The 25,384-nt window shown below is 42.7% G+C and overlaps 1 protein-coding gene across 3 annotated transcripts in view; it reads left to right on the top strand.

Annotated features, from left to right (window-relative positions):
- The window catches only part of AFF3 (ALF transcription elongation factor 3), a 586,201-nt gene that overhangs the window by 296,536 nt on the left and 264,281 nt on the right, over nucleotides 1-25,384 (top strand). For all 3 annotated transcript variants that reach the window (XM_077133878.1, XM_077133880.1, XM_077133879.1), the window contains one exon: nucleotides 4,997-5,044. In XM_077133878.1, coding sequence (XP_076989993.1) covers nucleotides 4,997-5,044 — 48 coding nt within the window. The remainder of the gene's footprint in view (nucleotides 1-4,996; nucleotides 5,045-25,384) is intronic.

Here is a 25,384-nt window from a genome sequence, read left to right as displayed (position 1 = left end):
TTTCTCAGTTTGTGCTTTTCTGCATAGGGTTTGTTAATACATTGTATTAAAAAGCCACTGCTGTCCGTGGTCTGCTTCTCTCCATGTGCTTATTTGACTTTGTATTTTTTTTTAAAGCTATTTATTTTATTTTATTTTATTTTATTTTATTTTTTTACATGGGCAGGCATCGGGAATCGAACCCGGGTCCTCGGGCATGGCAGGCAAGAGTCCTTGCCTGCTGAGCCTCTGTGGCCCGCCCATTGACTTTGTATTTTGCAGTATTAGAGTTGGAAGGTATTTGAGAAGGCTAGCCCAGTCCCTTTCAGGTATGTTTTGTATCTTTCAGTAAAATTCTGAGTGTCGTTCATACAGGTCTTAAACATTTCTTCCTAAGGTCTATGGTGAATGGGATTCTTTTTTGTGTTTTTAATTGTTTATTGCTGCTGCACAGAAGAGTAATTGAGATTTGGCTGTTTCATTTACATTCAACCATTTTATTAATCTCTCGATTTTTCTGTAAATCAAGAACAGTAAGATTTATTTTAAATACTTCTGTAGAATTACTGACGAGTTGTCCATGTGAAAACAGTTTCTCAGTGCTTGAGAGCCCTTTGGGTGTTTGCAAACATAGGCTTTGTGACTTTAAAATAGTATTATGTTGGATAAAAGTTCCACCTTAAATGTGTTTGGTAGGGAGTTAAACCGGTTTCGAGAAATGGAATGTATGCAGCTCCGTCTGCTCTGCAATGTGATGCCATTTTCCGCTGATTTGATGGAGTCTTTTCCCTAAGCTTTGCTTCTTCTCCTGCGCTGTGCTTAGCATGGTAATTAGGGACGTCTGCTCTGGTGAGAGGATGCTCCTGGCTATTTCTTGAGCTGTCCTTACCCACAGCATAGTTCCTTACACGAGCCTGGTGGAATGTGTGCTGTGTGTACTTAAGTGGTAGGATTTGAGAAAAACAGTTAATGCAAAAAAGGAAAAAGTGCTAGGCAGGCGCAAGAGGAGTAGAATTAGCTGGGGTTGCTAGCTTTTAATTGAAGTTTAGTTGGAGATTCATTGAGGTGAGACTGTTATGACAGATTTCAAAATATAATGATAAGAAAATGAGGTGGGTTCATCAAAGCCAGAGTAAATACGGAGCAACAGCTCAGCAACTCAGCATGAGATAGCAGCTACAAACCCTCAAAAGATACCTAGTAATTAAAATTTACATTGTGCAGCCCTTCTTCTCAGTGGGTACCTTTCTCAGAAAAGCAATAACTTTATTGTGAAAAATATAAACACAAATTTGGAGCGTAAATCACGTGCATGTTTTAATTGTTCATAAACATTGGAAGTATAAAAGAGTGTAAATATAATCAAAGGAAACAACTCGAGCTGAAGGCAGATTTGAAAGAGACCTCAGAAAGTGAAAAAGCCTCCAGCCCCACCCCCTGCAGCCTACCCACTCCCATCTCATCCTACAGTACCCTTTCTGTGCATGTGGAAAAAATAATGTGGGATTCTATCACAAGTGCTTTTCTCTTCCTGGTTGAATGTTCCAGAAGTGATGATAATTTGGACCTGTTCTTTCCATTTCCACACCCGTCTCTTCCTCTGCATTCTGTGCATTTGATGGTAGAAGTTAAGTGAGTGAAAGACAGTGATTTAGTGTCCGATAATTTGTGGTATGGGCAGGATGAAGAAAATGTACCCAAATACCATCTGAATTATTTTATTTCCCTGCTTTAGGCTTGAGGTCACGTAACCTGAGCCGGTTCTAACAGTTGAATTAGGAGAAAAGCACAGAGAGATAGCATGAGACAGTAGAAACTTCACAGAGCTAGTGTTGAGAAATGTGTGGCTTCTGACCTGGCCATGTCTTCCTCCCAGAATGACTTTGGATAAAGCCTCTCCTCTCTGGGCCGTGGTTTCTCTATCCATTAAAGTCTTTGAGTTGGCCTAAATGACTCCCAAGGTTTCTTCCAACTCAAACCTTCTTCAGTACTGTGCCCCATAGATCCACTCCAATCCAAACAGGGTTCTGGAGATTCAAACCAATGTGCTACCCACCAAGTCTCCAGTAGTCAGAAATGTCTCAGAGCAGACCCAAGATTCTCTTCTGCCAGAATCTATCCATGCTGTACTTGTAGGCCAGGAGTTGCTGAGCTAGTTGGTCAAAGTCCTTGGTCCTTGCCTCACCTCTGGCTCATCCTCAACTCAACAAGAGGGAAATCTTCCCAATAGAACTGGCCTGGTTTCTGTTTAGACCACCAGGGCTCATGATTGAAGCTGCCGTCAAGACAACTCAATGTCATAATCCTACATCTGCCTCTCCAGTGACAAGGGAAGTATTTAACAGGGTGTTGATCCTACAATTCTCCCTCCTTGCATCCTGTTACCTCAGTGGGGAGATGGAAATTTTTAGGATTACAGGGGAAAGATAGTCATAAGAGAAGCCTGTATTATATAAATCACTTCAAATTCATTTTGAATTTGAAGGAACTTAGCTTTAAGACATTTGGGGGAACTTAACTTTAAGAAGTCAAACCTCAAAGTTTAATATCAAGAGGCTTTTTAGCATTTGGTTGTACCTGGGTAATGCCACCATGAGATCATGAGGTTAAGTTCTCTTTTCCTCATTTTTTAAGGTGGAAAATAGAAAGTACTTTTAGAATTTAGCATTTGCTCTGCCCGCATGTTACACATTGGAAAAAGGTTGGGATTTGGAAGTAGGGAAAATAAATGGTTGTGGGTTTGAAGATGGGTTTTCCAATTGAGATCCTTCCCACCACTGAATACTGGAGGAGATCGCTCCAGAAGACCGTCAGAGCCTGGCCTGACCCAGACTTCACCATGCAGCCTCTGCAGTGGTTGCCTCAGGCTGCCCTGTAAAGGGAACAGGTTTCTGGTGAGTTCCAAAAGCATTCCCTGACCCAGTTTGATTGGAGTTTCAGAATGGTGAAGATTCCAAAGTTGTCCTGGGGAATGGGAGTGGGGGCTTGTGAGCTGTATTGCCAAACTGGAGAAGCTTTGGGTAAAGAGAAGCAAGGATGAGTATGGGAAAGAGGTAATGAAATATTTATGAAAGCATTTGGGTCTGCTGATCCCGCCATGGTATTTATCACTGTTTTTCTTGACTTAAAAGGATAAGCTTGAATGTTTTGCTCAAGCGCTATTGGTATCAGTCACTGTACCTTACATGTATTGTTATTGATGTTTTAATGGTAAGACTAGAATGGAGTGATTTATACAAAGATAATATTCCCATCTTAATTGTAATTTACTAAATAATCCATAAGGAAATAATTTCACTTAAAAGTTCCCAAATTATATAAATCATGTAGAAACTCTGGTAATGAAACAGATATGCTTAGATGTGTTACTGCGGTGACTGTTTCTCAGGCACAGCCTTTGGAATTGGGGAAATCTTATGAAATGGAAAATGTTCAGGACTAAGAATCAGGAGCCTTGTGTTCTGGCCCTGGTTCTGCTGTTATGTGGCCAAAGGCTGGTCACATCGCCTCCCTTGCCAAGGGAGGCTGGGATACACCCCCTGTTTCTGGGTAGGAGAAGGTCTCAGTCATGGTTGAGACTTTTTCATGCCTCACAGATTTCAGGGCAGCGGAGGATAGAATATTTCAGTCGTAACTCTCCACCACCAGGAGAAGGGAGTGGGGTGGCATAAACTGGGGGGAGATGGAAGCTGGGAAGATAGGGTCTTTGGTACAGTCGTGGTAGTATTTAAAAGTTCTAGAGCTGATTCTCATAGGCTATGCATTCCTGAGAACTGCAGGATTCACTTGATTCCTCATACACTGTCACTTAGATATTTATTGTGGCCACTCAGTACTCAGCATCTTCAGTACAGAGCCCCTGAATCCGTGAAACGTGTGTAGTAGAGGGAGGAGATATTATAGAAGAGTTAGTTATCCAACTGCAGTTATGATTAGTCCTAGGGAAAAGAAGTGAAGGTGCTGTGGGAGAGGAGGAAAGGCCAGAGAAGGCTGCTCTAAGCAAGCTGTGGTTGAGCTGCCACCTGAAGGATGACTCACAATGAGCGAGGAAGACTGGAAAATGTGCAGACAGTACCCCTGGTGGAGGCAGAGCCGCAATGAGGAAAGGATGTGGGCTTGGAGAGGAGATGGTGCAGGAAAGCCTTACTCTAGGATGTCACCCTGAGTTGTGGTCCACATCCTTGAATTACAGGGCCAAGAAGAGTTACCTTCCTGAGATCGCAGATAAGCCCTGTCCCTGGAAATGCTGCTTTTGTGCCCCCCACAGAAACATCTCCTGTGTCCTGGGCTATATAACCAAATGACATCTCTGGACAGTCCAGTGCCACCCAAGGTTGGCTGGGACCCATTGCTACCACTCCCAGTAGCTCCTTAACCTCTCCCTGGCCCACAAAGAGTGGGTGACAGAGCAAGGGACTCTGGACTGTGATGCCTCCCCCACACCAGATGAACTTTTCAAGGGGATTTCTCCTTTTGAGCTTTCATTTTTCTCCCCATAAAACCAGTGATGTCCTCTAGCCTTTGAGGACTATGGAATGACCAGGTTTTTACTTATGCTTGAGGAACTCTTGTTCTCTGTGTGAGTATATTTTGTGGGTGAGCTGGACTGTGAAGCTGGATCCATTTTTGCGGCAGAGGCCACGGTTGCCACACACTGATGGAGCCCAGGTGGAAGCTCATGCCTGTGGCTGGCCTCAGCACTCTAGGGACCTGCCCCTCCCAGAGAGGGAGTGATTGGAAGGGTCCGAGCCGAGCATCTTAGGCGTGGGGGTGCCTGGGCTGTCTGCAGCACTGCAGCTGTGGGGAAGGGGGGATCAGTAGCCAAGATGGGAGCCACCACAGTACCCTGAAAATTGGCCTCCCCCAGCTACAAAGTCCCGTCCGTCCATCAAGGAAAGGAGCGTATCAGCAAGTGGCAGTTTAGGCATTCCTGCCATCCCAAACTCCATCACCTCTCGCTCTTCTTGTGACCATAAAACTATCCTGTCAGACTAATTTTTTTTTCTTTTGCTTTCAGGAGAGTAGATCTGGAGAAAGCAACAGCTGTGTTGAAGAAATAATTCGGGTAAGGATATTTTTTTTAATTCAACTTGTTGGGCATGTATTCCAAATACAACTGAAGCTTGTAGCTGTGTTATAAAAATGAACCCAAAATTGTTGTCTTGTGTTTTCCCTTTCCTGGGGTAATCATAAGTTGCCTAAATGGCCCTTTACAAAACACTTTTTAGAAACCTAAGAGACCACCACTGAGCTATAGCAGATCCAGTGTCTTTGCCCACGCTGGGGTGATGCTGTGTTAAAGTCATCAGTTGGAAGACTGAAGAACAGAAATGAGATGAAAAATATGGTTGTCTCCGCGTGTGGATGCCCCCATTTATCACCCTACTATTTAGAAGCATCCTTTGATGGTCTGTACTTTCCGAGTCAGGAAGAGGCGGCCTTGTTATTTTTCTCCTAAACTTAATTAGAATCAGAAGCAAACTGGCAAAGAGGTAATGCTCAGTGTCTGAAAATGTATTTCTATATTGTTTTGCATATTATTACTTTCCCTATTACTCTTTGGTCACCCATCCTTTTCATTACTGTCATCTCTGCTCTGGATTCTGTCCCTGAACCGGTTTCATACCCAGATTGAGTTAGGTTGAGCTCTTCTGCAGGATCCGTGTTTTCTTGAGAATTCAGGCTCACAGTCAGGATGTCTTCTTCAACTCATGTTTTTTCTCCGCTCATATATTTTTCAGGGTAGTAACCTAATAATTTACAATTCTCAGAAAGCTGATATTACACTGGGCAAAACACCAAGACAGATTAGACCAGATGGTGTGGCGATTCCCTGTAAAGAAAAAAAAAAGAAACAAACACAATTTTAGTTTGTTTCTAACTTTTGGACATCCTATACTCTTTTCTTGAACTGCTATTGAGTTAAAGTAATGTAATTATTTGGTTTATACATTAACAACCAAGCTGTTTTCAAAGGCAGCTTTGTTTTTTTTCCTGCAAAGTCCTAGTTCATGAAATGAAACTAATTCTCAAATTGACCAGATTAATTAATTGAAATTTGATTTGTCAAATTAATAATGATTTATTTTCTGAAAGAGATTTACATAGAAAACAGTTGACAAAGCAGGTTGCTTCATTTCTGGCATTTCAGTGTATGTTAAATAAAATACAGATTGTATTTCATATCTATATCATCTCTATTCTGGAGGTTTGCTTCAGATTAAACAACAGATGTGTCAGATACTGATATAACCCTCTTTGTTTTCATCTTTCAACATGCTTTCATGTTCTGGGTCCAGATATTCCATTTTTAAGCCGATTGATAGTAGTGTTTATGTCTGCAAAATGATAACATGAGAATATATCAAAACCCATTTTGGTGTTGATGTTTAGAAAATTCCTGCCTTTTCTTATTCTTCCTTGGCTCTTCTGAGGACATGGAAGCAATCTGTTGTTTGACCTTTCCTTTCAAAGAAAGGTTGGAGTTTAAATAAGGACTTGAGTAATTCACCACCTCAAGGGTATAATTTAGGTAAAGTATAATTCAACAAAAATACAGCTGAATGAGTCAATCAATAGTTTGATGCTTGATTTTTTTCAAAGGAGAGCCGGTCATAGCCTCATACCCTCTTGACCAGCTCCTGCCTTCCCCCTGTACTGACTCCCAGTGACCTGTGTCCCTGCTGCTCCCATGGCCACATCCTACCTTGAGCCAGAACCAGCTGGGGTAGGTAGGGAACGAAAGGAAAGACATGGCTCAACAGGAGAGTTGATTTATATACATATACAAGGTTAGTTTCTAGATTTGTATGCCACATGGTAGCAGAGACAGTGACTTTATTCTAAAACAGTTGAGCCCTTTATAATCTATTCTTCCTGCAGCCCATGAGGTGTTTGTTCCAGGTGGGAGGAAGTATATAGACTTGGAGGAAGCCGTGGTCCTGGGGTGACCACAGTGTCAGATCGAGCCCCTCTCTCCCTCTCCCCGCTTCTTAGTCTAAGGTGCTAGTAGCAGCAGGTGGTGTTTGGGGAGCGTCTGGAGGATGGTGTCAGTGTTCCTAATTTTGCCTGGGAGATTTTTCCAGCTATTCCCTGTCTGACTCTAATCAGCCATTCTCCAAAATCACCCTCCCCTTGTATCCTAAGCAAATCCCCTCCTCCAGACACCAGCCCAGGGCTCCTCCCCAGGGACACCCTGTTGTATTTGTTGAGTAAATGTTACACCTCCATATTCCTCCTGGACTCTGTCCCCAGGGTCTGAACTTTAGAAATTTTGTAATTTTGTTGAATACATGTGTAAATGCAAGAAAGCATCCTCAAAAGAGAATGATGATTCTCTTGGTGGTGGCTCACAAGCAGATTCCATTTATTGCAAATCATGGACAAAATGGATTAGGCTTTTCGTGCTGGGTGTCCTTGTCAATCTTTTCTCCCTTGTCGTCTACCTCAGGGAAGCTTGGTGTGGTCAGGGTCATCAGGGGTGCTCGTTACTTGCACTCACAGTCTGTAAGTTATGGGTCTCTCTTGTGGTGGAGGAAGAGGAGGTCGTGGAAAATGCCTTGAGATGATTAAGATAAGGGTGTCCATTTAACAGAGGTTGGCATGACCCTGTCCACGTGAGAGGTACTAGAAATATAGTAGTGGGCCAAACCGGTGTGGCCCTGTCCTCTTGCACTTGGGAGCCTGCTGGAAGAGAAAGATATGATTTAGGGTCTTATAATCGCATATATGTATGGTGCTAATGGTGATAAATACCCAGGAGTTCTGAAAAATCACTCTAGGGCACATGACTTAGGTCAAGGACAAGTTCTCTGAGGAAGCTGTAGTTGGCAGATGAATGGAAATCAACAAAGAAAGTGACAAGAGTGACAAAGCTTCCAAGCAAAGGAAATGGAAGAGCTTGGTTTGAGAGGCCAGTAAAGGCTAGAGTGGATAGAGAGTAGGTGGAAGAGGGAGGTAGGAGAGGAGGAAGTAACCAAACAATGATATACCTCCAAAGCCATGTTTGAGGTCCTATCAGCACTGGGGAGCCAGTGGAAGATTTTGGGCAGGATGTGATCAGATTGGCAATTTAAATTAAATTTACCACTCTGGTTACTGTGAAGAAGGGACTGGGAGGAAAGTGGGGGAGAAGCAAGAGTGGAAGGGAGGGAATTGTGGGAATCCAGATGAAAGAGGGATGGGTGTTGTGTTTGTACCAAGTAGGAAACATTGGTGAAATGCTGGTTGGAGGTAGGAAGGAAATCATAAGTTAAATTTTGCACATGCTGAATTTGAAGTGTCTTTGTGAATATATTTAAATATGTGGGTTTGGTGCTCAGAGGAGAGGTTCAAAATGTAGGTCAAAATTTTGGATTAATCATCATGTAATTTATAATAAAGCCATGAAAATGGGTAAATTTGCCTGGGGAAAGGCTAGAGACCAAGAAACAATGAGAACCTAAATTCCAGCATTTCAAGGCCAGGAAGAAGATCTACTGGCAGATGAAAGTGAAGGATTACCAGAAATGTTGAAGGGAAATTATGAGAATGAAAAGTCATAGAATCCAAGGAAAGAGAGTTTTAAGTCAACAGCGTTCAGAGTTCCTGAGAGGACAGGAGAGATGAATACTAACCATCCTCCACCAAGGTATTTGGCAATAGGAAAGTCATTGGTGACCTTCATGAGTTCCCTTTCCATGAAGTTGGAGGGGCAGAATCCAAATTAGAGAAACCAAGGAAATGGAGTCAGTGAGTTTAGAGACATCTTGTGCGGAGTTTCCATTTAGTTCCCTTGATATTTGCGGTAAATGCTGTCATAAGATAGCAACTACCAAGTAATGAAAAGCTGACATTTATTGTACACTTACTGTGTGTGTGGGAGTACTCTAAGTACCTTGCATGTGCTCACTCATTTAACCTTCATAGCTGCCCCCAGGAGGGAGTCATTCTTATCACCCCCACTTTACAAATGAGGAAACTGAGGCACAGAGAATTTGAACACGATTTGTCCAACAGCTAGTAACTGGTAAAGCAAGAATTTAACCGAAGACAACCTGGTATCAGAACCTTCTCCCTTAAGCACTGTAAAGTCTTATTAAATGGAGAAGCCCTCCTGGCTCATTAATGGAACCACTCAGGCATTTTGCCATGAAAGGGAGGTTTCCCGTTATGTGCTTATGATTTGGAAGTGCCTGATCGTGCGTTTGTGCGCTTGAACTTACAGAGATTTTATGGCCAGTTTTTTCAACCTCATCCTTAACTCCTTCTTCCTCCTCCCTCTTTTATTTTTTGCTGAGATGACTGCTTTCAAGTCATTTGAATATTGCATTATGTTCTAAAGTGTAATTATTTTTTATTCTTACTCAGAGAGTTTTAATCTTGGGACCCAGTAAATCTGTGTATTACTGCAAGATTCACTTAGCCAGGGGAGAAATTCTAACTGAGTTCCATGAAGGTGGGCAATGAGACCTAAGTTACACTATATTTCATCCTTAAAGGTTCCAATGCTATACTACTTAGGAGCTTTTCCTAGTATTATCCATTAACGTGGAATGGATTTAATGTTTGCTTGGCAAATAAAATCCGTTTGCAATTTCATGGGCTTCACAGGGGTGGAATGTTGGATGCACACGTTTTATGCAAGATGGTTTTAGGGGCCTTTGTAAAGGGGCGATGCCCACAACAAGTGGGCATCAGTCATAAAAGACCAGGGGGTTGAGAGTCTGGTCCAAACTCACGGGATAAATTTAGAAGTGATTTCTGTGCAACATCTGAACAGGTTATCTCTTGATTTTTGCTGTAAATCACTAAATTGAGTCCCAGGTTTCTGTGAAATTATTCATAGTAAAGATTTATATAGAGTTTTTCTCCTTATATGAAAGGGGTAAGTGATATTTGTGCAAATTCGAGAGGCCCAAACCAGTTTCCTGACATTATAATTGAACACATTTCCAAATAAAGGGAACTCCTTTTTTCTTAGTTTTCCAGAAACTAAAGAGCCTCTTGGATAGGATTCCCAACTTTGGCTGGGAGGTTTGTGAGTGAGGCGCTGAAAACGCTGCTGGATGAAATGCAGCTCATCCTGTCCCCGCGTGTTCAGATCCTGGGTGATGGGACAGGAGAGTCACGTGCTTAGATGTCGCCATGGTCCTTAGCCCCAGTGAACGTATAGGAGGCATCCTGTGTCTCCCAGAAAATGGAGAACAAAGAGAAGACTTGTTTTACGTAACCTGTTTGGGTCTTTTGGAGAGCTGGATGTAGATCAAATCTCATCTGCTCTGACCGCAGCTCATAGTCTTTCCTCTGTAAGTCATTTCATTTGTTTGAAGCGGTATAGATTTTATTAGTGACAACGTTAAGCCCACAAATGGCAAAATCAATCCAGGTATAAATGTAGGCAAGTTCCATTGATACATCACATTACTTGCTAGAGTAAAATGAAAAACAAATGCAGGATTAGAGAAATTCACCAAGCAAAACCTATAGCAAGTCTTATCCAAGATAAATTAATTTCACTATGTAATGTTTTGTGCTTTTTGTTTTCTTTTTCCATTTAGCCATATGAATGGTTGGAGACAGAAATACTACATTCTTATTTCTCATTTTGCATCTGTTAAGAAGCTGTTAGTCCTTTTGGCTGAAACCCAAAGCCCTGCCTAATTGGCTTTGCTTCTCCCTCCAAGGATGTCTAAATGACCGTGAGGTGTACCCAGCCGCCACTCTTGTCTTTCAGAGCCATTGGCCACACTCTGTAGACTTTGCAGTGGCTGTCGGGATGTTTCTCGGGTGTTCAGGGAGGGGTCAGAGACCTACCCTATTTCAGTATCCATTCTGGGCCCAGAGGCTTTGGGGTGATGGTCACTGCACCCCAGAGGGCTGGGAGCTTCTGTGTACAGGTGTGGCTGTCTCTTCCCCCACACACCTGTCTCATTTTGATGCATGCTGTTGAACATCACAGAGGCTTTTACGAGTCACAGGACTACTACCAAGAGAATGTCAGCAGGCCAAGGGCCTAAAGGTGTTTGTGGACGTAATTCCTGCCCTAACACTAAAGGGTAGGGTCTGATAGTCAGTATCTTTTCATGGGTGTCTGTCGATATTTAATCCAAATGTACTTGCCAGAAGAAAGGAAGAGCTGCCCAGAGAGAGAGGAACAAGAGCCCACAACCCTGATTCCAGGGACCTCATGATCTTGGAGGCTTCCTACTGCACTCCTGCTGGAAAAGACCAGGAGAGGTGCCACGGGAGCAGGGGAACAGATGAGCCAGCTAGGGGAGTAGGTGAGCAGCCAGGAGAACAGCTAGTGGAGCAGGTGAGCTGCCAGAAGAACAGGTAAGCTGCCAGGGGAGCAAGTGAGCCAGTGAGGGGAGCAGGTGAGACAGCCAGGGGAGCAGGTCCGGGAGCAGCCAGGTAAGCCAGCCAGGGGAACAGGTGAGCAGGTTGACAGCCAGGCCACCAGGTGGCTGGGCTCTGGCAGTGTCAAGGAAGTAGCCTTACAGTTCTTTGTGATGTTACTTGGAAAACTTCAGCACAGCTTTAGAGGAACAGGCATTCAAATACTTGATTTCTTAATGCTCTCTGTCCTTCTAGCCTTGCAAGCTTCATAAGAAAGAAATGAGATGTCTGAAAATAAGTAAAAAAAAAAGAGAGAGAGAGACAGAGAGATTTTCTCATTACCTCAGGACACCTGTCAGGCATGCAGGAGGTGCTTAACAGATGCTTATAGGGGGAGTGGGTTAATGGGAGGATGTGGGGGGAAAATTACTATAGATGCGATTTACAGAATCTAGCTCCAGCAACATAAAATTGAGAAGAGTAAAGAATTTTGAGTGCTAATCAAGAAATATACACACATTAAAATATTTGCTGAAGTGGTATTAACACTTAAGATCTGAAGGCAAATAAGATTCTACTTGTTTGCAAATGTATTTTTGGAGTGTGAGTGTGTGTGCATATGGGTAAGCCACATGTCAGAGCCCCGCACCCTCCTTCCCCTCTTCCCACCACCTTTGTCTGCACTCTGACCAAGCAACTCCATCTGCAGCCGAGAGGTCTGTCCTTCCAGCAGCTCCTCACGGACAAGTTGCTGAATTCACCTGGTGCCATCAGATCCTGTAGGGACGCGGCCACCTTTCTCCCCTGAGGCCTCGTCCAGGTGCAGCCCATGGCTGGCACAGCTGTACCCGAGGCGTTGCCGTTCCCTCTGTCCGCATTATCCCGCTGGCAGAGGGTGAGCAGCATCCACTCCGGGTCCTTGTCCACTCCACTCAGTGTCCCAGAGTCACTCCAAGAGTTCCTCGGGCGGAGCAGGGGTGGCTCCTCTCTAGCGGCCAGCATGGAAGGCTGGGCCCTGGACCCCTGCTGCCGTCCTCCCTGCCCGATTTTGAGGCCCACTCCTGGACAGGTGCTCAGCGCGATTGCACTGCCCCCTTCAAGGGTGACTTATTCCCTCCAGGGTCACTGTGTTAGATTCAGTTGTCAACTTGGCCAGGTGAGCATGCCTAGTTTTGTTGCTGCGGACATAAGCCACAATATGTGAACCTCACCTGTTGCTAATTACATCTGCAGTCAGCTAGGAGCATGTCTGCTGCAATGAGTGACGTTTGACTTAATTGGCTGGTGCTTAAATGAGAGAGCGCCAAATAGCACAGCTAAGCAGCTCGGCATTCCTCATCTCAGCACTAGCAGCTCAGCCCAGGCCTTTGGAGGTGCAGAAAGAAGTCACCCCGGGGAAAGTTGATGGAACCCAGGGGCCTGGAGAGAAGACCAGCAGAGACCATCTTGTGCCTCCCACATAAGAAAGAACCTCAGTGGAAAGTTAGCTGCCTTTCCTCTGAAGAACCAACAAAATAAATTCCCTTTTATTAAAAGCCAATCCGTCTTTGGTGTGTTGGATTCCCACAGCTAGCAAACTAGAATAGTCACCATCCCTGTGACATCCACCAGGCATTGCTGACTGCAGCATCCTCTGGGAGATTTTTTAGCCTTTGCCTAGTCCAATGTTTCCAAACTGATTTTTCATTATCAGCCCCCTAGGGAACTTTTTAGACATTTTTTCCCCTAGTGCATGCCCTCATGAGATTTTTCTTTCTTTTTTTTTTTTGTATGCTGTATAGCGGGGGTCATATTTCATTCCTTTTCCATGTAAGTGTCCCCTTATTGTAGCACCATTTGTTGCATTTTTGTGTGGTTGGGTTTTTTTCCATTTGTTTGCTTGTCTGTTTGGGAAGTGCAAGGGCTGGGAATCGAACCCGGATCTCCTGCATGGCAGGCGAGAATTCTACCACTGCACTGCCCTTGCCCCCCTCTCACCGCCACCATGAGATTTAACACCACAGATGTGCTGAGTGTCGGTTTAGGTGTGTGTCTGTGCTGTATAAATGGAAAGTATGGTTTTCAGCCCCAAGATCCAGCTTTATAGGGCCCTCCTTGAGGATGCATGGCCTCGTCAGACTGTCCCCATTTGCCCCAAACTTCTGTCACCAGCACCTCCTCCTCCCACTCAGCCGAGGGCACTGCTACCTTTGTCCCTGCAAAGGGGGAGCCCCCTGGATGGGAGCCCCTCGGCCAGTGGCTCCATTGCCCCACAGACCACGCCCTGTCCTGGCACCAGGGCGTCCCACAGGGAACCAAGTGGGCCACGCCCGGCCTTCCTGAACCCTTGCATTGTGGTATGCAGACGGGCCTCAAACCCACCTGACTCTTGCCTTCCTTCCTCTCCCCTAAAATTTAAGAAGCATCTCTCCACCTTCAGGTGATCCCTGCACCTGAGCATCTCAGCTACTCCCATGGTCTTCCCAGGAGCTCGCAAACCCCTCTTCTCTCTGGGGCTCCTCTAACCTCCATCTCTCCACCGGCTTCCTGTCCTCAGTAGCAAACGTGCACACGTTAGACCCTCCTGTAAGAAACATGTTTCTTCACTGCTGCATGCGCCGTGGCCCTCTCCTCGGGACTTGGTAGACCTCTGTCCCGTTTCCCTCCCCGCTGGCTTCGCTGCCCCGAAACTCCACCAAGCCTACTTATCACTGAGAACCAGCCATTCCACCCTTGTCCCTTGGTGAGCATCCTGTTCTGGTGACAGCCCCGCTCTGAAATGCCCTTGGTGTCTCTGGCCCCACACTCTCCTGGGGGTATCCCTAACTCTTTTGGTCTTTCCTCTTAGCCTCCTTGGAGGACTTCTCTCCCCCTGGCTCCTCCTACACTGTTACTGGTCTGCACGCTCTCTCCTGGGCTCTTCCCCGCAGCGGTTTCCCACGGGACTGTCACCCCTCCCCCCCCGACCCCCACTTCTGTCCCATCTGTGGGGACACCTGTCAGGGGAATCTCACACCCAGCCCTGTTTCCTGGGCTTCAGGCTCACGCATCCAGCTGCCCCCAGATTTCTCCATTTGGAGGTCTCGTGGAGACCCCTGCTCGAACCTCCTCCACCTGCCTTTCCCGCAGCAGGTGTTCCCGTCACTCATCCCATAGCCCAAGCCACTGACCATGTCCTTCCCTTGGGCTCGCCACATCCACTCACATCCCCGCACCCCATGCCACCACAGCGTCACTCCACCCTCATTTCTTCCTTGGCTGCTTCAGAGACCTCCCCCTGGCCACCTGCTTCCTCTCCGCCCCCCACGCAGCTCTCCACAAAGCAGGCAGACGAGCACGGCTTCCTGAGCATGTTTGTTTAAAACCTTTTAGCGGCTCCCCGTGCACAGGACTGTTGGAACCAGGACGTGGTTTGCAGGGTCACCTGGGCCGCAGCCCTGCGTGTGGCTGCAGCCCCCCCGGCACCGCTCCCTGCCACACACTCTTTGCCTCGGTTCTGCGGGGGAGTTAGCACTGCTGTGCTCCATCCCCTGGTCCCACATGCAGCTGACTGACCCCTACTCCTCGTCACTCCCTCCAGGAAGCTTCTGACTCCTAAATCCTGAGAAACATCCCTTTATACTGCGTTTCCCAGGTACCCTCTGTCCTTATTACAGCATTTAGGACATTGAGTCATCGTGGTCTTATCCCCGTTAGGCTATTGCCCGCTCTCTCCAGGTGCTAGCACTATGATAGGTACACATGGACGTTCAGTATATATCAAATAAATCAATGAATGCTGTCAACCTTTTGCTTCATGTCTATTCTTGGTCTCCATGCTGCTGTCTTCCCAGTCCTGCAACAAAAATATGGAGGTGTTGTCCCCCCAAAACAAGAGTCTCCAAGGACTGACAAGCCAAGTCATGTCACCTTGGAGCTTTAGAGTGCATTCCACAGTTAGCACAAAAGCCAGAGAAATGAAACGTCGCCTTTTAATTCATGAGGCTTGAAAGTAAAAAGGAGTCCAGTGCCTACTGCTGTTGCACAGCTCAGGAAAGCGTAGATCTTTTATATCTGCCGCTTGTATTCTGATTATTTTTCGTGAGACTGAGCTTTTCATTTTCCTAGGTAATGAATGTAATGTACAAGTTGAAGAAATCAAGATAATAAATTTGCAGGGATAATTGGGTTAATTACCGTGTTGCTGCTTGTAGAATCAAGGCCTGGAAGTCAAAGCCATTTTCTCTGCTAATATGCTGTGTGTAAAGCAGTTTTAGAACAATTAAAGCACATCTATCCAAAGTGATCAACCCAAGACATGCTTTTTAAAGTGGTATTGATTATCATGAAAACCACACACAATGCTCTCCATTTGTTTTTTCTAATTGAGAATTGTGAGATGACACTGACTTGCTGCAAATTAGTATCGTACACACAAAGGAAAGTTTGGTGTAATTTCCAAGTTAGAAAATGAGAACTTGAGGATTGAGGAGATACAAGCCTTAAAAAACTTAGAACATCTAGACAATATCATATTTTCAGTATGACAATTACATGTAGTTCTTAAATCTTGTACCCATTTAGATTATTATAAGCTAAGAAAAGCTTGGGAACCTTTTTTGTCTTTTGCCATTTTATCTACACATCATTTTCTAAGTTTTGATAAATTTGATTCACGAGTGTGCAATTCCTTTGTTTTCATGCTTGTTGGGTGCTGTGAAATGTAGGTATTTAAAAATGTCAGGGTTGGAACTCAGACACTTTCCAGAATTTTCTGAACATACTCCCATATTTATTTGCATATTTTTTTGTTCTGATTTTGGAAGCCATCCAAGCAGGCTGAGTATGATAACACATAACCCAGTGGCAGAATCCTTTAGCCTCTATTAGCATGAGGAGTTTTTCCGTTTGTCACTGGTTCCATTGTGGAACCACCTGTACTTCAGAAGTACCACGAGTGCCAAGCACCTCCATGGAGGCTTCTCTGTCCATCTGCTGCTTTCCTGAACTCCTTCAGTTTCTGATGAAAGACTGGGGAATGTGGGCCTCTTCCTGTGTCTCCAGATATGGGTTTGAAAATAATTGTCACATGCTGGTTTATTTTATTGATTACCGTTTCCTCCACTAAAATCATATGCAAATGTTTACCTTTCCCTCTTGTCTGGATTTCTGAGAAAATTATAAAGACTGCTCCCTAAACGGTTATTGTTACAACTTTATTTCCATTTTAATGCCTTATTTTTTAATTGTAAAATATATATTAAAAAGCAATAAATTTCCGGGTACATTTTAACAAGTAGTTATAGAACAGATTTTAAAGTTTGGTGTGGGTTACAGCACCACGATTTTTCTTTTCTTCTAGCTGCTCCAAGATACTGGACACCAACAGAAATATCAATATAATGATTCAGCAATCATACTTATTTGTTAAATCCTATCTTCTCCGTTATACTCCTCCTTCTCTTTAAATGACATATATTCATAAAGGCAATAAATTTCAAAGTACATCACAACAATTAGTTGTAGAACAGATTTCAAATTATGGTATGAGTTACAATTCTGCAATTTTAGTTTTTTATTTCTAGCTGCTTTATGGTACTGGAGGCTAAAAGAAATATCAGTATAATGATTCAATACTTATTCTCATTTGTTAAACACAAACTTCTCTGTATAACTTCACTATGACTTTTGATCTTTCTTCTACTCTTTAGGGATATTTGGGCTATGCCCATTCTAATTTTTCATGTTGGAAGGGGCTGTCAATAGTATGGGATAGGGGATGGAAGTAGTTAATTAATACTCTGGAAGGGCCGGCCTCTCTGCATTTCAGGACTTATCTGGTCAGGGACCCATCTGGGGATTGTGAGTTTTGAAAAGTTACCCTAGGCATGGAACCTTCGTAGAATCTTATATATTCCTTTAGGTGTTCTTTAAGATTGGCTGGAATGATTTTGGTTGGGGGTTGGCAGGTTATGATAGACAGCAGTGTCTCACTGAGGCTTGCATAAGAGCAACCTCCAGAGTAGCTTCTCAACTCTATTTGACCTCTCTCGGCCACTGATACCTATTTGTTATACTTCTTTCCCCCCTTTTGTCAGGATGACATTGTTGATTCCATGGTGCCAGGGCCAGGCTCATCCCTGGGAGTCATCTCCCATGCTGCCAGGGAGACTTTCACCCTTGGATGTCGTGTCCCATGTAGGAGGGAGGGCAATGATTTCACTTGCAGAATTGGGCTTAGAGAGACTGAGGCCACATCTGAGCAACAACAGAGGTCCTCCAGAAGTAACTCTTAGGCACACCTGTAGGTAGGCTGAGTTTCTCTGCTACATACATGAGCTTCACAATAGTAAGCCTCAAGATCAAGGGGCTGGCCTATTGATTTGGGTATCCCTAATGTTTAGCACAGTATCCGGAGTTTCTCTGGTGGTAAAGTTTAATAGTTCCATAATTTTCCTTCTATCCCTCAAGGGACTTCGCCAATACTTTTGATTATCTGCTTAATATACTCTGGGATGTATCCAGACATTACATTAAGCTATATAGGATTAAAGGCACTGATTCTTATTCTGGGCTTCCTGTGTTTGGATTGTTAAATGATCTATCCAGACAGGTTGAGTTAGATTATGTGCTACAGGACATTTATGTTCTGGACGTAATAAAACTTTCTTCTTTTGGTCTCAAAGAGTAGGTGACGTTCTAAAATACAGGCAATATCTTCCTTACACTTGTGTTCTGAATTACCTTAATCCTGATCCGATTGTCTTCATTTTTGTCTGTAAATATCAAGCTCTACATATATAAAACAGCCTCTCAAAATCCAGAAATAACAATTACCACTCCAGACTAAATGTGAGTGCTAGAAAAGCTTGCAATCTAGGCCCCAGTTTTCTTATAAGGATTTTCTAAATAAGATCATACAATATTTGCTCTTTTGTGTCTGGCTTATTTTTCCTTACCACATGTCCCACAGGCTCATTCACAGCGTTGCATGCCTCACAACTTCGTTCCTTTCTGTAGCAGCACCGTGTTCAATCGTATGTGTATACCGTCGTTCACCAGTCTACTTCTCAGTCAGTGCATCCTTCAGCCGCCTCCATCTACTGGGCTTCATGTATAATGTCCAAAGTCAACAGTCCATCAACACTCTCAATTTTAGATAATTTCATCATTCCCTAGAGAAAGATAGCCAATGAATATATACTCACCAAATAGAAAATCCAAATCTCCGCTTAACCTTTGTCTCCCCTCCCCCATCATGTACCCTTGGTGTTGCTGTGGTATTGTTGAACGTAGCCCACAGCATACAATAGCAATTTTCCCCCTATACCCCCAAATTATATACTCTTTCTACAAGCAGTTTTCACCTATACCCCCAAATTATATACTCTTGCAGTAGCTCATGCAAGAACTGATTTATATTTGTAGTGTTAATTGGTGGGACACATGAGTCTGTACAACCCCTATCAATCGTGTTCACTTTCAATATGGTAATATTACTTATAGACCCACTAGAGAGCTGCCTTCACTTCTATCTGTTCCCTTATAATTAAGTTCACCCTAATGAAGTTCAACCTCATTAGCAAATTGTTCATCCATCTCAAGCCTCTGTGTATCTATAGGTCCCCTATATTCTGCATCATAACCCTCTGATTTTACCTTTACCATGGTCATAAAAGTGGATTCATCCAGTATCTATCCTTTTATGTCTGGCTTATCTCACTCAGCATTATGTCCTCAAGGCTCATGCTTCTTATCATGTGCTTCAGGATGTCATTTCATCTTATTGCTGCATAATATAGCACCTTAGTTTTTATTGTAACTCTAAACAATTAGAGATCTGTGGTTCCGTGGAATAAAAAATATTAAGGATTTTATGTTCTACTTCTTACTTTTTAAAAAGTAGTTTTCTATGAACATTGATTAGGTTTCTGAAACCTGATTAAAAATATTAGGATCAGCCTGTTTATGCTTATCAATTTATTGTGCATTAATTTAAAACTCTATTCTTAGCTACTTGTAAATTTATTTTTTTTATTTTTTTAATTTTTTTACATGGGCAGGCACTGGGAACCGAACCTGGGTCCTCTGGCATGGCAAACAAGCATTCTTGCCTGCTGAGCCACCATGGCCTGCCCTGTAAATATATTTTTAATAGTCTCAAATCCTAGATTTATTTCAGTATATGAAGTACATATTATTTAAAAATCGCCCTCGGATTGTATGCTAATTAATTTAACATTATTAAAACGTCATATCCTGCATATTTACTTAATAAATCCTTTTAGCTTTGCCTTCTTTGGCATTAGCTTGTGACCCAACAGAATTTTTTTGGTCATTTTTCAAATGTGGTTTTAAATTCAGCTTTATAGTATATATCTGTGAGAGGAAAAACAGAATAGGCTTTGTAAAGTCATACTCTTTGAAGTTAGCTAAAAATGTTAATGATGGCTTATAAAAAATGACCAACTCCCCCAAACCTACTTTAGGCTGCTTCTCTGCTAACCAAACTGCAGATTAAGACATTGGTAGTCAAACATTGAACTTCAAATATGAAAGCCACTGGAAGACTGTGGCAGCTAACCAGAGGGAAAGAAAAAGCAGGAGAAAGAAAACCTGCAGCCACCCGCAATGAAGATGATATTGCAAAGAAAAATTAAGTGCAACAGGTTCTCTCCAGATAGTGACATAAAAATCTCCCCTCTGGTCTACAAAATAAGCATTTATCATTTTGACTCCAACTTTCAAACAACTTATTTTTTCATTGAAGTTTGTCACTATCCCCTCCATATACACCTCGACCCTGAACTTGAAAAAAAGGCAAAGGATAAAAATTGAGCCCTTTTTTTGGAGGTTTGCTAGTTTTTGTTGTGTAAAATGGGGAGCCCACTGTGATGTGAATAAAGGCCTAGAGCAGATTCCTAACGTGTTAAGAACTGTGTGGATGGGGGGTCGTGGTGGCTGAGGTATCTAGAAGGACCCCCAGGGCCCTTGGATGGTGAAATGATTAATCACTTCAGCACAAAAGAACACAAAAGGAGATGTGTTAAGAATAAGCAGGGGACAGAGTGCTAGCTCCAGGGGTGACGTGATTGTCTGGTTAATAATGTATTTTAAAGTATGTGCCACATCAAAAGCAAAACACATGCCACTGGAGGGAAACAAAATGAAGGGCAGTGAGCAGAATATTTGGTGAACTAGTACAAATGTTTAGGAAATCAGATCAGCAGTAATTTTGGTGTGACTGTTTTTAGAATGCATACCCGCACCTCCCACCCATGCCCCCGAAGCCTTAGCAACATTGGGAAAACTCACAGTCCAGGCAGGATCTTTATATACTAAAGATGTTAAAGAGCCAATCAAACCCATATTGCCTGATAGCCTCCCTTTCTTTGAGGTGCAAGAAGCTGAATGGCCTTGTACTACAGTAAAAACCATGAGTTGCCAAGCGTTGCTGGTCATGTATTACCACCTGATCCACTCAACATCTGTTACCTCTTGTAATCCTCAGCAACAAACCCATGGGCTCTTGTTCCCATCTCATGGAAGAGACAGAGTAGGGAGATTAACAAACAAAAATAAGACTCAGGGTTAGGGCTTAAACTCCGATCTCCCCAAAACCAGAGCCCAAGTTTTAACCACCATGCAGGGTATTTTTTAAATCTGAATACTTTCAAAGCAGAAGACTCATCACATTCCCTTGGTGGGGATGCATCTAACCCTAACCCTAATGCTTAGGTTGGTGCCTCCTCTTTCTCAGAGACTTTGAGGAGAGGATGGGATGCACTGTCGCTGCATGTGTCTCATCAAGGGTAAGAAGCTGCAAAGGGTTGCGAGGAAAGAGACTGAGAATTGATGCATGTCATGTGGCACGAGGGGTGCCAGTGGGCACAGACGTACCTCTGATAGCTCCTTGCAGATTGAGTTTGAGTACATATTCACGTGTAACCCAGCTACCCAGAAATACATTTCAAGAATGTTGGGTTATTTTTGCGTCAGTCCGGGTTATGCTGCTTTCTGTGAGCTCTGAGCTGGCCAACACGTGCTGGTGGGAGCCCCCGGCCCGTCTGACCCTGGCAGAGGCGCAGCAGTGCACAGCAGTCCACACCGTCCTCTTCACCAGGAAGGGGGACGGGAAGATGCAGAGTCGCAGTCGTCGGCTCTGACTTCCCGTTGGCTTCCCCGGAGACGTGGACGTGGGCGTTCACCAGCGCATGGGCTTTGGCACCAGACACTCCGGCATTCAGCTGTATTAGCGATGCTGAGCCAATGTAAATTCCACACGGTGCAGTTTTTACAAGGAAAAAAGCTGTTGTGCTCGCCCATTACTTCATATGGTTGCAACATCTATTGCGGGGTAAATTTGTGAATACAAACGATCTAGTGAATCAACAGATTCTAACAAAATGTTTTCATTCATCAGATGCGGTTCTGGAGGTAAACCAATTTTGTAAATATGCGATTGAAATAAATATTTTATTTTGGAGCTGATGACTGTTAGCTGCTGTTATTTTTCTTATTAGGGTAACGAATATTTTCAAATTCATGGGAGTTGGGGTTCAGTTAAAGAAATCTCAATCTTTAAAATCCAGTTGTAGAATATTTATGAGAGCACCTTTAATGCTAAGAAACAATTGCTTTGCTAAGGAATTCTTGGCTATAGGAAAGGATTAACCTAGGATTAATAACAAACTCCCATACATTATATAGATATTTGCTTAAATTTTATTTACAACTTGGCATTAATAGAAAAACAAAAGTGTTGGAAATCACTTTGAGTTTGATTGACAGGCAATAAAACATAAAGACAAAGCTTCCTCCGAATAAAAATGAAAGCCAGGGGACATTATAAATCACTTTGCAAAAATACGGCTTTTCATACACTATTGTAAAGTGGCTCAAAGGGAATAAATGCAGACTACACCCCCTGGTGGAACATTTGTTTGATAGGTGGTTGATAGCTTTTTATCTCTTTAAGTACAGTTAAAGTGCTTATTTACATTTCTCTGCCTTCTTAGTTGATTGTAAAACGCTGTTCATTTGTGTCAGAGTTTACCAGTAAGTTGCTTTTACAAGTATATGGTTATACTAAGTATGCCTAATTATGAAGCAGATTACCCAGGCAAAGTAATTTTTGTAATATATGTTCTAGTCAACTGTGTTTCTCAAGATTCCTTTTGAGAGCTCACAAAGGATTAAAAACTATACATAACTTCTAACTTATAGCAATATTTTCACATTGAAACAACGTAGATAGACGGCAGGCGGCGTGAAACAACTGTTGCACTTATTGGCAAAAGACAGTCACTCTTGCTTAAATCTAAGCCCTTTCTACATAAAGACGTATCCAACTGAGAAGAGCACCTAAAATTCAGATATCTGCTTGGATTTGAAGAGACAATGAATTAAAATTGTGGAAGTTATCTAAGAAGTAGTTTCTGAAAATACCCAGCCTTCACTTAGATTCTTCAGAGAAGACATGGGAAGAAAAATGGGTTGGCATTCTGGTACCATGTATGAAGGATTGTCTGTTCCTTTTCAATATTGCATTTTTCACTGACATACAGATTTCATTTCAATTTTGTAGCACCTAGTTAATCATCTCAATAAGTACTTGGATGATTTATTGAAAATCTAACTTCATGAAAAAATGGACTAATTCCATATTTAAAGACATTTTATATACTTTCAAGTATGGGGCATATTACTTGTTAAATTGTATTCAATGCCTGGAGTTATTACTATAAAAAGCCAGTGATTTTTTTAAGGTCTAGTAATGAGTAAAAGCTGGGATTTTGCATATAGAGAATTCTCATCTTCATGGGAAATTAAAGGCATCTGAAATTACAAATTTTGTTTTACCTCTGACAGGTAGTCACTCTTAAGTGAATTAGGAGTTTATAATGATACCTATGAACATTTGAAAATGAAGAATATATCCACCGTTATAAATAGTGAGATTTGTAACTGAATTTCTTCTCTGCCTTTGGACCCAGGCTGATTGTATAGCTTTAATGAAATTAAGGACGGCATACAACTTGGAAAAGTACTGCTTAAAACAGTAGTGTTTCAACATGGAAATAGAGATGTTAAAGAAGTAGAAACAACACTACTGCTCCTGCTCTTTCAGTAAGAAAAAGAGCTGAACAAATAGCAGATTAACTGGTTTTATTAAACCCATGAAGAAACTGAAGTGGCAGAGCCAAGAACTGACCTGAAGTCTAGGAAGAGACAGCACCTTCAGGGAGGCAAGGCCTGAGCACTGCCTGGAACAAGCACTACCCCAAGGCTTATGGGCCTGTAAGAAGAATCAACTAGGAATTTATAAGGAATTGCAAGGGCCATGTGTGGGCTCACAGGAGAGTGTGAAGTCCTTAGAGACCACAAGCATAAGGCAGTTTGCACCTTCTTGTAAGTGTTTCTTTCAGGCACTCCTGAGGAAAGGCTTAGGAGAATCCTGAGAAAGCTTCTCCCATGGTATTGGTAAAAGGTAAGGGTAGGAACGGTAACTGCTGAAACAACCAGGCCCATCTCTTCCGTCTCTCCCAACTGAATAAAGACTGATTTGTAGGAAGAAGGACAACAGAACTGCAGTGTGAGGTTCCCAGTGAAAGCCCTATGCAGGTGGGGCAAGGGAACAAGAGAAAACAAGATGCTTGCCTCTGGGAGAGGGACGTCCTAACATTACATCTGGAGCAAGGATGGGGAGCTTGCAGAGGCCACACTGAGCCCCTCATTCTCAATGTCTACCTGAGACTGAGGCTTTCTGAGAACCTCAGAAAATGTCTCCCTCATCCAGTGTCCAGCCACCATGCTTACAAGTGTTGAGTGAAGGTAACAGTGACATAGCAGCAAGGTACAGACTCAGAGGAACATGCAGAGGAGACAAGTAGAGAACAGACTTCACATTTTTCTGTAGAAACACGCAAGTAGAAAAGGCACTGTCATCTCCAAGCAGAGAGAATATTTACCCGAGAATCTATTGCTTTATACCACAGGTTTTACTTTCAACAAAAAATTATGGGACATACAAAAAGGAGAGGGGGCAGAAACCACAGCCTAAAGGGAAAAAGCAATCATCAGAATTAAATATGGCACAGATGCTAGAACTATCAGAGCACTCAGATAGCTACAATTAATAAGTTAATGGTTTTATGGAAAAGGTAGATAGCATGCAAGATCATATAATTAATTTTACCAGAGAGATGAAAATTATAGAGAAAACCCAATGAAAACACTTGGGAACTTAAAAACATGGTATGAGAGATGAATAATGACTTCCAGGGTTTCATCGGTAGACTTGACACAGTTGAGAGAAGAATCAGTGACCTTGAAGATAAACCAATAGAAACCACTTAAACTGAAACAGTGATTTTTAAAAAAATGTTTAAAAACAGAGCATCCAAGAGTTATGAGATTATATCAGATGGCCTAATATTTATGTAATTAACATCCCCAAAGACAGAAGAAATAATGGCTAATATTTTCTAAACTTAGTAGCAGACACTGAACCACATATCCAAGAAGATAAAATTCAGAGACTACCAAGCCGGATAAATACTAAAGCACAGAGATACACACACATGTCAAGGCACATCATATTCACACCAATGAAAACCAAAGAGGAAGTGAAAATCTTGAAGTCAGCCAGAGAAAAAAAGATATATTACGAAAAGGGGGACTGGGATAAGAATTACAGCAGACTTCTTACCAGAAACTAGGCAAGGAAGAAGGCAGTGGAGTGGCATCTTTAAAGTGCTGAAAGAAAGAAGAAAAACTATCAACCCAGAAGTCTATACTTAGGAAAAATATTCTTTGAAAATGAAGAAGAAATAAAGACTCTCTCACTCAAACAAAAATAAGGGAATTCATAGCAAGTAGACCTACTCTACAGTAAATGTTAAAGGAAGTTCTTAAATCAGAAGGAATATGATTTAGTCAGAAAGTCAAATCTATACAAAGAAAGAGCATCAGGAACGTAATAAAGGTAAAATAGCAACAACAGCATCTAATAAGTGCAGAAGCTAGGAGCCAGGCTTTATGCTGTGTTCTTTTATTTACTCATTAAATTGCAATGTTTATATCCAAGGAGTAAAATTCAATAGGATACAATCATAAAGACATAAAAACT

Source organism: Tamandua tetradactyla, chromosome 17 (genome assembly GCF_023851605.1).
Source record: "Tamandua tetradactyla isolate mTamTet1 chromosome 17, mTamTet1.pri, whole genome shotgun sequence".
Classification (NCBI taxonomy): Eukaryota; Metazoa; Chordata; class Mammalia; order Pilosa; family Myrmecophagidae; genus Tamandua; species Tamandua tetradactyla.
Note: the sequence above shows the minus strand (reverse complement) of the source record. Positions and strands in the feature narration are given on the sequence as shown.